The following is a 14,137-nucleotide window of genomic DNA, read 5'->3' as shown; positions in this document are numbered from 1 at the left end:
ATAATTTAAAAGTGTTCTCTTAGTTTTTCAAATGATTCTAAACATACATAACCTAAATTGGACAAATCTTTTGATATTTCGTTAAAATTAATAATTTATAAATAAAACCTTTAATGAGATTTAAATCCAGTGTTGCAAAAGTGATTTAATAATTTAATAAAGTAATGTAAATTACTTCAAACTAATTTAAAAGTGCTTTCTAGTTTTGTATACAAACATAACCTCAATTTCTATATATATTTTGATTGTAGTTAAACTTAAAGTTACAATTGCATTTGTTATGTATTTTTAAAGTATCCATAGTGTTGATAATATTAATAATGATGTAAAAATGTCTCAAAATAAGTGCGTCATAAAACCAATAATATTACAAAACAGTGCTGAGCTTGCAGGTACATTTGTCGAATACTTTTATATATATATATATATATATATATATATATATATATATACATCATTTACTGCATATTACAAATTCCATTATTAATAATTTCTATTTTTATGCTTAGATGATACAGAAAGCGATGATGACTTCGAAATACCTGAGAACATTCCAAATATCCATAACGCTTGCAATAAGTGCAAAAAGACCTTCAGTTCTGCTGCGTCTTTGAAGCGACATGAAAGAGATGTTCATGATTCCCAAAATGCTGTTAAGATGCCTTGTGATAAATGCGGTAAGATAATAATAGACTTAGGAGAGAAATTAATTAAGAATTTGATGATAGATGATGTATTTCTTCAATTAATTCTAGAATTAAATCATTTATTTATTTTAAGTTAGTTTATTAATATATATAAATATTCTGATAGTCAATAAGAATAGTAAGATATTTTTTCTGAATCAAATATTAATCAAATTTATTGCTGTACTGTGTTATTATTATTTTTAATCCTTTATTACATTATTTATTATATATATTTTAATAGCCAAGTTAAGATATTAATTACAATAATGTTATATTTCTCCATATAATCCATTTATTATTTATTTTCTTTTGCAGAAAAGTCTTTCAAAACCAAGTACACGTTGCAGCAACATTTATTAACACATGATACCAAAAAAAGTTACACTTGTACGACTTGTCTAAAAGGCTTCAAATTAAAAAGTTCCCTCAATTCTCATCTGAAAATTCATAAAAAATGAGAAGTCTTGCTGTACAGTTTGTGGAAGCATGGTTACAAGATTAGGTAAGTGAATTACTTATGCGATTTAGGGATTAAATTTATTTATTATTATTTTTTTTTTATGCGTTCAATATTTTATTAATTATTCAGTAACAAACTAAATTACACATCAATGTTATTCTTACAATACAGTTCAAAATTTTTTTTATGGGGATCCTTCAAGAATCGTACAAGTCCCTTTAGTAAATAATGGATTTGTTTTTTTTCTGAAAATATTTCATCCAGAATAGCAATTAATTTATTGTAGTTTTTATCCATCTGATACGCATTTATGGCTATTAAAAATTTATTATAAGACTCCAGGGTTAAATTTTCTTTCAGCAAAATTAAGTACTCATGCCTATTTTCTGGAAGAGGTTTTGCAATCAGGCTTTTACACTTTGATCCTTCTGTCATTGTTGACAGCGTAGTCTCTTTTATGCAATTCTGATCATATGAAGACGTTTGAAGTATTTTCAATTTTCTTTTTTTATGTGGTTGTTTTACGACATCATCAGAGTCGCCTGATGAAATACTACATGTTGCACTGGATACATCGTTGAAATCTATAGTTTTACTCTCCTCTCCAAGTCCGTCTATCAAGCTAGTTGATTGGTTTGTCTGTAGTTTTGACTTTGGTACATACTTATATTCTGCCATAGAAGACCAGCTTACAGCTTCATTTACTTTTTCTATATTTTTCAAACTAAAACTGGGTCTCAACTTTGAATCATCAATCACAGTATTTATGGTCTTCGTAAAAGCTGGCTTGGTATTCGTCGTTAAATCTATAATGTCAGTCTTTAAATTTGAATCGGAAACAATTTCATCATCTTTTGACAAAGGTTTTAAACTCGGCAGGGGCAAAGTTCTTTCTGCATTTCTAAAAAACATGCGTAGATCTCCAATTACGCGGCCGTATTTATCATTACATTTGATGTATCCTTGAATCCATTTAGACAGTTGATTTCTCAGAGAAGGATTTTGAAATCTTGTGTCACATAATAATATAGCTCCATAATCATTTTTGTGGCGAATAACTCGTCCTATAGCTTGATTGACGGCTCTTATGGCCTCAAGTCTATACCACTCATCTCCAGACAGAAACTCGTTTGAACTAGTCCTGTTTTCTTGCAAGTATTTTTTCTTAAGTATTACTTTATTGTCTCTGAGTGGTGGAAAGGGAAGGCCAGTAATTACAACAGCCCTACCATTCATGTCAGCAAAATCCAAACCTTCCGATACCTTTCCCCTGCATACGGCCATGAATATTGCTCCATTTTCTGTTGCATCATTAATACGGTTGTAAAATTCTGTCATTACCGTGGAAAATGCGTCTTTACTACGTGGTTCAACAAAAATGGTCTTTTTTCTATTCATCTGTTGCCAAAGTCCGCTGCATTGCCAGGATTCTTGGCACTTGTTCATAACTGGGTAAGAAGGAAAAAATACCAGCAAGCCATTTGGCACAACTGAACACAAAGATAATATTGTGCAACCAAGCGATTGAATATATTTTGGATTATTTCTATTCTCATAGCTTGAATTCAGCACCTGATTGTCAGAACCATTGGGATTATTTGAACACATATTTGAGATGCACTCACCACATGTGGATTTTCTAACTGAACGGAAACTGGTATTCCTAACTCAATTAATAATGGTTTAAGCGGAGCGAGAGTTCCACTAGTTAGAATTATAGAATGCACATTTTTATCCACTAACTGCTTCATGCCAAAACTTGGACTGAAACACCAATAACTTAAAACTTTCACAGCTGTCTTTTCCTTGGTTTTAGCACTAAGCCAATTATTTTGTGCAGCTTTATATCCTTTATTATGGTCAGCTTCAATAGCTATATGTACCTTAAAACATTTTTTAACTTGCTCTTCTTGCTCTTCGTTCGATGTAGAAAAGGTTATTTGGAGCAAATCAACAATTTTTTGTAAACCTTCTCCTTTGTGAGAGAAGCTGGAGTTTGTCAAGGTATTTAAAAATTGGAGCAATGAATCTATTATTCCAGTAACAGACCTATAGTTCAGTTTCGTTATATTCGCTTCAGATAGAAAATCAAATATAAAGGCACCGGGATAAGTTGATCCTTCTTCTTCGCTTGTGACTTTAATATTCTGAAATGCCTTCTCAAGTGCTAGTAAATATTCCTTCAAGTCAGCTAAATCTTCTGCTGTAAAATCTTTAGGTTGACTATCCCCTACATTTTCAAAATCAGCAGTTTCAACCATATGCTTCATAATTCTTGTAACTTCATCAATAGCTACAGCGAGGTCAGTATTCTTAATTTGTATTGATACTGACTCTTCACATGTCTTCTCAACATTATGAGCTTCATCTAATATTATAACAGTATTGGTTAGATCTATCTTGTTAGCCGTTCTAGCCTTGGGATCTAGTAGATAATTGTAGGGCATAAAAGTTATATCAGCCGCTTGATGCATAGATTTGCTTAGATAATACGGACAAGCTTTTATTTTTTTTCCAACCTTTACAAGATCTTCAATATCTAAGACAGAGTTTTCCTGCACCAATGGATGCTCCCGTTTATTGTCGATATTTAAATAGAAAGAACAAGTGCGGGAAAGAACCTTATGCTGACACATATGAATCTTATTAGCATTACTTTCCTCTTTCATTACTTCTGGATTAATACACATCTGATCTCTAGATCCCATAACAGCAGCTTTTAAAAATTTATAATGCGTTCGCTTCAATTCCTGAATAGCCTGATTTAGTTGCGAATGAGTTCTAGAAGCATATATGACATGAGGCACACTCCATGAAACATTATCCAGTGCTGCGGCAGGATCAAGGGAATCATTATTTCGTATCAACGAATGCAATTTTACTTTATTCATGCCTTTTTCTGTTGAAACATGTTGGTCCTGTATTTTATTTATTTGTGCCTGTTGTTTTTTCACCATCAACCAACCAAGTGTAGAACAAAGCAAACTTAGAGTCTTTCCAGTGCCTGTAGGAGATTCTAAAACTCCATTAGAACCATTTTGCAAACATTCTATAACTTTTTCCATGTAAACTTTTTGCAAATCATATGGCTCGAAAGGAAAATGTACAAGTACATCGCGTATATTGATCTCGACCATGGTTATTAAGTGAAAAAAGTTAATATTAAAAACAAATATTTAGATAATTATGTTATATATAACCTATTAAAATTCCATTTTGAATGATAAAACTGAACTGCTAATATCCTGCATATGCTAAATATTATACATAATCATCTACCAGCATATAACTTTTAATTTATTGTAAAAATTTAATTAAGGCACACTATTTCATCTAGATTAAAATCAAAACCCTGCTGCTAATATAATATAATATATATAATATATATAACTGTCAAAATATATAACTGTCAAATATGTATAACTGTCAACGTGCGGCCTGTGGTGATTATTTAATGAAATTTAATTTAATTTAATGAAAGGCAAATTGCTGGCACTTCCAGAATTAAAAATAAAATCTGAATTATTTTCGATATACGAAAAAAAAACTAAAAAAAAAAATGATACAATTTTTAACTTCCCGTAGGGCAAGTTATAGTAATCGCAAAAAAATCGAAAATGAAAATTTTTATATATCTTTACGTTTCAGAGGTTTCTTAACATTTTGGGATACCTTAGAAAAAATGGATGTATGTGTGTGTGTGTATGTATGTATGTATGTATGTATGTACATGTGTGTACGTATGTGCGGATACAAATTTTCGTCGACGATTTCGGGAACACGGATCAACCGATTTGAATAATTCAAAAAACATTCGATTCGTATTGATAAGGAGACGTGCTGATTAGTTTTTGGCGAAGGCAGGTCTAGCCGTTCCGAAGATACGGGGCAAAAAGTGCCGAAAACGGTAACTCAGTTTTTAAGAGAACGGAGCGTCCGATTTTAATAATTCAAAAAACGTTTTACTTGTATTGACAAGATGAAGAATTGATCAAATTTTCATGAGGGCAGGTCTAGCGGAAAAAAAATGCCCTTTGGCGGTCAAAAATGATCATTAGACATATGCACATCAAATTATCAGATATTTTATAGAGATTTTAACAATAAGTATAAATTTTGTTTGCATTCCTATGGGTTCCGTACTAATGTTTATTTGTTAGACGGCGACGCGGCGCTTACGCGCTTTTACATTTTATCTCTATGCAGTTAAAGCAGCCAAAATATGCCAAAATAAAGAAAACATTTTTTCCAAAAAAAATTAAAAAAAAAAAAAAAAGTAATTTTTTGTCCAATTTATAGTTTCTCAAAAATCTTATTTTTCCGAAGTATTTTTTTTTAAATGTCAATCGTTTTTAGAAAAATAATAATTTTTGGTACGGGAAGTTCCAGCAATTTGCCTTAAGGCACGATGCCTTAATTGCCTTAAGACAGAATTCCACTTACAGCTAGTTTTTTTCCAAAATCAATTATTTTGTTAAAACAAGCTGAAAGTTCTTTGAATCATTTAAATTGGACGCTTAGTTCTCTCAAAAACTGCCATTTTTTGCACATTTAGCTCCGTATCTCCGAAATGGCGCGACCTGTCTTTGCCAAAAACTAATCACCTCTTTTCCCAATCATTACTAATTGAATGTTTTTTAGATCATTCAAATCGGATGCTCCGTTCTCTCAAAAACTCGATTTCTATTTTCTGCACTCTTTGCTCCGTATCTCCGTAACGGCTGGACCTGCCTTTGCCAAAACCTAATCAGCTCTTCTCCCTATCAATAGGAATCGAATGTTTTTTGAACCATTCAAATCGGTTGATCCGTGCGCCCGAAAACGTGACTGGAAATTTGTATCCATACATACATACACACATACACACACACACACATCCACTTTTTCTGCGGTATGCCAAAGTGTTCAGAAACCTTCAAAACGTCGAGAAATGCAAAAATTTTCAATTTTAATTTTTGGACAATTACAATAACTTACTCTAGGGGAAGTTAATAATGTTTGTAGTATTAAAAAAATTATAATATTAATTAAACTATATAATGTCTGTCATAAATATGTTCTATAAAAGGCCTATAAATGTTAACATAAACACAAATATCTTAACAAAAACAATAATTTATTGGTTTTGATAAAAATATCATAAAAATATGAATACAATAAAAGCATATAATTCATTATCTTAAATATAATTTTTAATACTTGTAACAATATCAAGACAAACTTTTCTTGTATTGATTTTCACAAGATAAATTTGAAAAAGGATAAATTATTCGAGCAATAATTATTATAATGTGTGATGCATTATAATGAATATTAATTTCAAAAGAAGATCTTAAAACAAACATTATACATATAGTTATATTTAAAAGAATATATTAATTTCATGAAAATTTCATTTCTGAAAAGCTATTTTATAAAATAAAGCAAATTATTTAGTTATATAAAGTTATACTAAGTTATATAAAAATATTAAAGCACAGCGAATACAAATTTATCATTATACTGCCATCTGCATAGCAATTTTAGGATGTGGATCATATCCAACAATTTTAAAATCTTCAAGCTTAAAATCTTCCAAACTCTCAACCTTCCGTTCAATGTACAACTTAGGAAACGCCCTCGGTGTCCGTTCCAACTGCACCTTCAAAGGCTCAATATGATTCAAATACACATGACTATCGCCCAAAGTATGAACAAAATCCCCCGGCTTCAAACCTGTCACATGTGCAATCATATATGTCAACAAAGCATAACTTGCAATATTAAACGGCACTCCTAAACCCATATCTGCAGATCTTTGGTATAACTGACAACTTAGTTCACCATCGAACACATAGAATTGTGCTAAGCAGTGACAAGGTGGTAAAGCCATTATTGGTAAGTCTTTAGGGTTCCATGCACACATGATAATACGCCTGTCATCAGGGTTAGTACGTATCAAGTTCAGTATATTTTGTAATTGATCCACACCTTGACCGGTGTAGTCATCTTTAAAAGTTTTATACTCAGCTCCGAAATGACGCCATTGGAAGCCGTATACAGGACCCAAGTCACCTACTTCACGATGTGTAAAGCCCAGGGAATCTAAATACTCTCGAGAGCTGTTACCATCCCAGATGTGTATCTTTTTGTCTTTGAGTTCATTGGAATTTGTGCTGCCTCGAATGAACCAAAGGAGCTCTTCCACGACGGCTCTCCAGAATACATTTTTGGTAGTTAGTAAAGGAAATGTATTGTCTCTTAAGGAGTACCTCATTTGTGCCCCGAATATTGACATAGTGCCAACGCCTGTTCTGTCGGACTTCTTGTTGCCTTTTTCTATAATCAGTTTAATGTGGTCTAAGTATTGATATTCTTCATGTCTTGGAGTCTCCTCGGTTTCGTTAGATAAGTTTAGATTGTTTTCTTTATTATCTTCCATTGTTACACTGATTTAGTGATATTAATAAAATATTTTGCGCTCAAAATGCAAATATTGTGCAAACAATAAAAAGCGCGGGATAAATACAAAACTGTCAAGTGTTTAGTGTTGCCAGGTGACGAAATACGTTAACACAAATACAGTGTCATCTGGCAATACTATGGAATTGACAGCAAATTTAACAATCGTAACTGAAATTTTTTCAAATAGGCTTAAAAAATTATTTAAGCTAAGTGTATGTGGCGTTTCACCTTAAGGCAAGTTGCATGAACTCACTAACTAACTAATTTACTATAAACAGTACAAATATCATGGTATATTACATTTAACCTTAGTTTTTTTTCTACTTTCAGTTGAACACATGCGAATACACAGTGGCCAGTTGCCTTTTACCTGTGAGATTTGTGATAAAGGTTTAAGAACTGCTTCTGAATTGAAATATCATGCTATAAGACACTTTTAGTTCTAAAAACTTCAAGTGTGACTTCTGCGACAAGGCTTATGCTCATCCTGCAAATTTGAGGAGCCACAAAAAGGCTGTACATGAGCTTATACCCGACGTGGATTAAAGGTAGGATAATAGTCAATTAATAAAATATTCATATATACGAAACACATAGCATAGTTTATATTATTTATTAGCAAACATAAAAGGTGGTGTAATAATCAACTCACCTAACACTTTTTGGCGTATAATATTCATATTTCTCTCATTTCCAAAGTTTACGTTTGAAATGCATGATGTAAAAATATTTGCAAACAGTTTACGATGTTATTAGGTGCTGATGTCAAGGTATCATCAACAAGCACCAAGTTCCAATGATTACACAGGCCAACAAAGAAAATGGTGCAAAAGATTTTAATGCTGTTTTTAAGTATATTTGGGGCGCTGATTTCAAAAATGACATTGGTTCTATGAGCTTTAGTTTTCAAGATATGATATATATGATATATAAGGAATGAAAGTACAAAATAGTAATACAATTCAGAATGTTATTTTAATGAGATAAGCCTACTCGTACATACAAACTTACAAGACTCATTCGGCCTTAGTTGGGACATTAGTTGACACTGTGAAAAGTTCTTTTCCGTGACGACCTAGAATTGACCTTCTTTGTATCTCAATCTCAATCTTGGCAACTTCTTTGTATCTCAAAAACTAGAGCTGATACAACAAAATGGTTTGCAGATTTGAAATCAGTGCAAAAAATACTATAAGAATCAGCTCTAACATTTGATGCACCAAACAAAAAAAAAATTTGTAGGCCTGTGTTATTCTTGTTGCATAATTGTTCTTCTAGCAATTGCTGTTGTCAAGAAATGTCACTAATATCACCCAAAAAGCCGTAGTTTTGAATTGTATATAATGCACCAATGTGACTTCCATTTATTTACGCAAGTTTCTTTATGAAATTTGACAGAAATATCTAACGACTATGAAATGAGATAGGTATAAGTCATCCTATATTTCAAGTTTAAATTAATTGCATTGAAACTTATGTGTGACTGTTAACTAATAGACTATTCATTATAAATAATATAATATTGTGAGTATAAATGAAGTTGTAAGCTATTTCATATCTTAAATTTAACCTAATTGCACACAATGACTAAATCAAATTCAAAATCGGTTGAGTAGTTTAGGAGTTAACACTAGATAAACATTGTGACAGGCAGTTTATATATGTAAATAATTTTGCATTGACATTTACCTCACATATACAGTAATACCCCGCTTAACGTTGTTTCAACGTAATAGGCAGTTTATATATGTAGTTAATTTTGCATTGACGTTTGCCTAAGGTCTTACACATACCAGTAATACCCCGCTTAACGCTAACGCTGTTTCATCGTAATAGGCAGTTTATATATGTAGATGATTTTGCATTGTTTACCTAAGTTTTTACATATACAGTAATACCTCGCTTAACGCTGTTTCGTTTAGCGCTCTTTTATTTCAACCAAAGCGTTGAAGGAATAAATGTGGAATAAGTCGAAGAAATAATTCAAGAAGCATCCACTACTCTTTCCAATGATGAGCTCAAGAAATTGACTGAACATGAAGGAAACAAAAATGTTGACGGCAGTGATTCAGAGGAAGAGCAAAAAGAACTTTCGATGGTGTTTGTAAAAAGGAGTTTGTCCTTTTACCATAATTGAAATAATGGATCATTGAAAATGATTCGATCAAAAGTAAGGCGTGGTGTTAGAGATGCTCTATCCGTTTATGAGGAACTTTTAACAGAACAATGCAGAAGTAAAAGCAAATGACATTAGATACTTTTGTCACAAAAAGGCACAACACTGGAAACTCGGAAGGCTAACTAAATATTGGTTTAGACTGGCTTAGAATTTTATATGTTTTTTCAAGAATATTCGTTTTGTGGTATTAATTTGGGCTTTAAGAAATAAATGTTTTATTTTATTTTTATTAAAAAAAAACATACTGTTTAAATTTAATATCTAACCAGTGTCCTAGTTATCTTCTACTAACCCGAATAGTTCCATGTAAAGATAGCCTCGCTTAGCGTTGTTTCGCATTACGTTCTACTTTGATAGAACGTTAAGCGAGGTATTACTGTACTATTTTGTTTAAAAGTTATATAATTCAGTCCAATTATCAACGAATTAATAGCTATTCACACAGTAAACTATTCGAACTCTGTGATGATAGGTGCAATGGAACACGAACAAACTTTTACTTAGCAATCTTAGCAACAATGAATATATTTCTTACTATACAATTAAGTATTTATATCTCTTACAATAATCATATTTGATTCCTTATAATTACTTGTTTACATCTATTTATTGATTCAAATGTTCATTCAAATATATTTGAACTGCCTTATTTTGACTCTGTTTCAAAACTTTCATAACACCTTGGTAAACTTCCATATTATTTTTCGATTTTTTGAGCAGTTGAATTGCTCCAAGTTGGTGATAAGGAGCAGGATCACCTTCGACAAGTTTTAGGGCGGCTTGCAAACAATATTTGTCACTATTTTCTGATTCATGTGAGCTCAAAAAGGTAGACAGAGCTGTTGTTAAATGTGATAGAACATCGGTGCCATATTGTTCTATTTCGACGTCGATGAAATTTGTTTTTATTTTACCAATAAATTCATTTGCGTCCTCGGATTGCAAATATAAATGTGTAAGTTTTAATTCCAAGTAATTGCTGTAGATTTGTGTTGGTTCGAATATAGACAGAATTTCTGTTAGTCCTTTTTCGAAACTTTGTAAATTATCAGACTGTTGTTTGTTCAAAACCGCACTTTGACATAAAGTGGTGATGAAGTCGAATATCATTACTCTGGATGGATACTCTAAAGGATTTTTTGGTTTGGTTTCCACCAATTTTCATCCACGTACTGTTTTAAAATATCCTTAAACTGTTTCATTTTTTTGTTTAAAAAAACAAATTTAGCTTCTACAATATACACTGTCATTAACGTGATGAAAGAACTTTGCACTTGACGTGAGTAAGACGTGTTGAAACACCGTGGGAGTAATTTGTTTATAAAATTTTCGTCTAAATCGTTAATATTCTTCGTTACGCGTTGCAGAATTTTAGACTTCTCATCATCCAAATTGATTTTATCCTGCGACTCCAAATTGTTGACGGTCTCCCAACAAAGTTCAATATGTTCCTTTAAATAATCCTTGTCGACTTGATCGAAACTCAGAAGCATGGTGAATATATCTTTATCCTTGGTCGTCTAAAAATATAGATTTCAACAAATTCCATATTTCCATATTTCCATATCGGGATCACTTGCAAACCAATTAAAAACAGACGTTATTAAAACATTACGGATAGAAGGATGCTTCTCACTGTCCCAGAGTTGTTTCAGCATTTTCAAAACCACATTTTTAGTACCGATGGCATTGATGAGTCTTATTATATGTTTCTTAGCCGACACAGGTTGATCAAAGTTGTCGTTGAGGAATTTCAAAGCTTTTGTTTGATTTGTTTTGAAGCACACACTTGTCAATGATCCTAAGGTCAATTTTAGAAAGTCTCCTCTGCAGAATATTCGAAGAGCTTCAAAAGTTTCTTCAGGTCCTGGGTATCTAGACAAACTGGCACCGATTGCTTGCTGTATCGAATATGTGTACTCATCTTTGGTTTTTTACATCAATTTTCTTCTCAATTGGATAAAATGGTTTGGCAAGTTCGTAGAACGTTTGTGAGTTGACTATATGTGATAAAACTTTTAAGGCGTTTGATCTAATCTTAGGCTCTTCAGCGTTTTTAAATTTATCCAAACAAGCTTGCAAAATTCTATCACGCAACTCAGGTATGTAAATAAATTTTCTATTCTTGACATTCGTTATAAACATATTTATATAATATCGTTCCAAGCCTTTATCAATAATGCTTTCTAAACATTCAAAAATATCTTCAGGCTTTTTAATATATTTATGCAAATCATATATACTGATATCAACCTTTCGCGGAATTATATTTTTAAAATATTCTAAAGCTTCATCATCGTTCGTCATACCGCATCGAATTGAATCAATATCAAATTCCTCTTTGTCTTCGACAAGTTTTTTGATATGATCAACCACCCATTGGTACTTTATGACAGTCATTTTATCTTGGGATGCTTTTGATTGAATTCACCGATGGAATATATCAAATTTTGTACTTCACTAGTTGCATTAAAGTCTTTGATAGTGGGCAACATGTTGGCAATGTGATCGATGCATGTTTTTTCATATTCAGCATTGTCTTGCAGAATGTTGTAGCGATAGAAGTAAGTAGCTTTAATATATTTGAGCAGATATCCAATGTATTCGTCGATGGTTAAATTATTTTTCAAATTGTAACGTAAACGTTCCTCGATGACTTTTTTTGCCCATTCGCCACGGGACATGTACCTCCATTCATCTCCGATGTTTATAACACTTATGATTTCGTCCAAGCAATTCCACACGTCGATTTGAAATTTCTGAATGTCGAAACATTGGCAAGTCTCCTTCAACACTTTGTTTTTGAACTTGGAATCTTCGTTTCTGTGTCTTTCGTTTATGTACTTCAACACTTGGACAAGAGCCTGATGGTCGTCGTTTTGTCCACAACATCTGATCATGTACTGGACGAATCGTAGACGTTCATTGCCATCGTTGGTGATGTAAATGAACTCCTTGAATTTAGGAATTGCAATTGCAGGTTTCAAGTAACAATACCACTTTTCCCATTCGTCTTCGTACTTTGTCATATTGTCAATCTTAGCAGCAGCACACTTAGCCTTCAAGTCCACAGGTAAAGATTTCATCAGCAACTCGGTTATCATATCATCGTTATCCAAAACATCTCGTTTGTACTTGGTTTTGTAAACATCAAACAAAAATTGTGCGGTGTTCTTCTTAACAAGTATCAACAACTTATGCATATCACCTTGGTTATTGAAATCTTCAACAAAATCTTCCTCACGTTCTGGACAAAGCCCTAGATAAAACTGACGATATTCCGAATACTTCATACTTGCATGTGTCTGTCGTGGATGCAAAATGTGTAAATAGTGTTTGGGTTTATCCAAAACGTACTGTTTATTTGTTTGCAACAATTTTTTAGTCGTCAAAGCACCAAACTGATCAGGCTTCAACACATCAGACTTGTGGTACATTTCGAAGAACACATCAGGCTGATTCCATGCCAACTTCTTGATGACACTTTTGTAATCATTGACACTATTGCACGATGTTTTGCTTTGCAGTAGGTATTGTAAAAACTTTACAACAATTTCTGGACGTGCATGATACAGTTTTAACAAAAACTTCTCAGTGACTTTAACATTGTCTTCGGTGATCAATTTGGTGATGCAATCATCACTGCACTTGGGCAGAATATAAAAAGCCCATTTTAAATTGTATTGGGCGCGTAGAATCACAAAAAATGCATCCAACTCGTTTTGATCATAATACTCGGATACAAGGTACAGAAATTTGATTCTCAAACTTGTAGAAATATTAGGGAAAACTTGGTTTAATATTTCATCAAATGTTAGCTTGTGTTTTGTGAAGAACCATCGAGCATCCTTGAACATCAATTGGATCAACTCGTTGTCTTCGGATTGTAGTTTTTGCAAAAATACACTTTTGACTTCGAATGTGGTCAATAGTTTTGCCCATAATTTTTTCTCTAAATTGTCTTTGGGTTGGAAGGAATTTAGAATTGTGGTTTTTTGTTGAGCATCATAGGTTGTGTTGGAGACTTCTTTGGTGATTTGGTTTATTAATTTGTATCTGTCGCCTAAGGATTTGCCATCGAGTTGGTGAATGGAATTTAAGATGTCCATGGTCAACTAGAAAAGAACATAAATTCATTATGAATATCATAAATAGTAAACAATTTGTATAATAAATATAAAATATATTATAAATTTGTACAAAATTCAATACTTCAAAATCGACATCAAAACCAGATATTTTATCCACCAAGTGTATAATTAATAATTTCCCAAACAATAACAAGTTTGTTTCACGAAAAGATCCAATTTGCTATATGTATGCTTTCTCGACGTTCCAAGTCATTCTGAATTGTTTGAGACCAAA

General features: G+C 32.3%; 3 protein-coding genes across 3 annotated transcripts in view; 1 reads left to right on the top strand and 2 right to left on the bottom strand.

The window, feature by feature from the left end:
* Positions 1–331: 331 nt before the first annotated feature.
* Positions 332–14,137, top strand: part of LOC113388535 (zinc finger protein 354A-like) — a 31,118-nt gene continuing 17,312 nt past the window's right edge. The window contains exons 1-4 of the mRNA XM_026625906.1: positions 332–392; positions 510–677; positions 1,005–1,191; positions 7,924–8,141. Coding sequence (XP_026481691.1) covers positions 332–392; positions 510–677; positions 1,005–1,147 — 372 coding nt within the window. The 3' untranslated portion in view covers positions 1,148–1,191; positions 7,924–8,141. The remainder of the gene's footprint in view (positions 393–509; positions 678–1,004; positions 1,192–7,923; positions 8,142–14,137) is intronic.
* Positions 1,149–4,398, bottom strand: LOC113387960 (regulator of telomere elongation helicase 1 homolog). Its single transcript, XM_026625368.1, is given in 2 exon segments — positions 1,149–2,741; positions 2,744–4,398. Coding segments are annotated over 2 exon segments (2,994 nt in total). The 5' UTR covers positions 4,287–4,398; the 3' UTR covers positions 1,149–1,290.
* Positions 6,630–7,658, bottom strand: LOC113387961 (thymidylate synthase). Its single transcript, XM_026625369.1, has one exon. It carries the CDS (start codon positions 7,568–7,570, stop codon positions 6,647–6,649), a length of 924 nt encoding a protein of 307 aa, XP_026481154.1. The 5' UTR covers positions 7,571–7,658; the 3' UTR covers positions 6,630–6,646.

The sequence above is a fragment of the Ctenocephalides felis genome, unplaced genomic scaffold, assembly GCF_003426905.1.
Source record: "Ctenocephalides felis isolate EL2017-DRISC unplaced genomic scaffold, ASM342690v1 CF-g0.4_SCAFFOLD_03572, whole genome shotgun sequence".
NCBI classification, from domain to species: Eukaryota; Metazoa; Arthropoda; class Insecta; order Siphonaptera; family Pulicidae; genus Ctenocephalides; species Ctenocephalides felis.
Note: the sequence above shows the minus strand (reverse complement) of the source record. Positions and strands in the feature narration are given on the sequence as shown.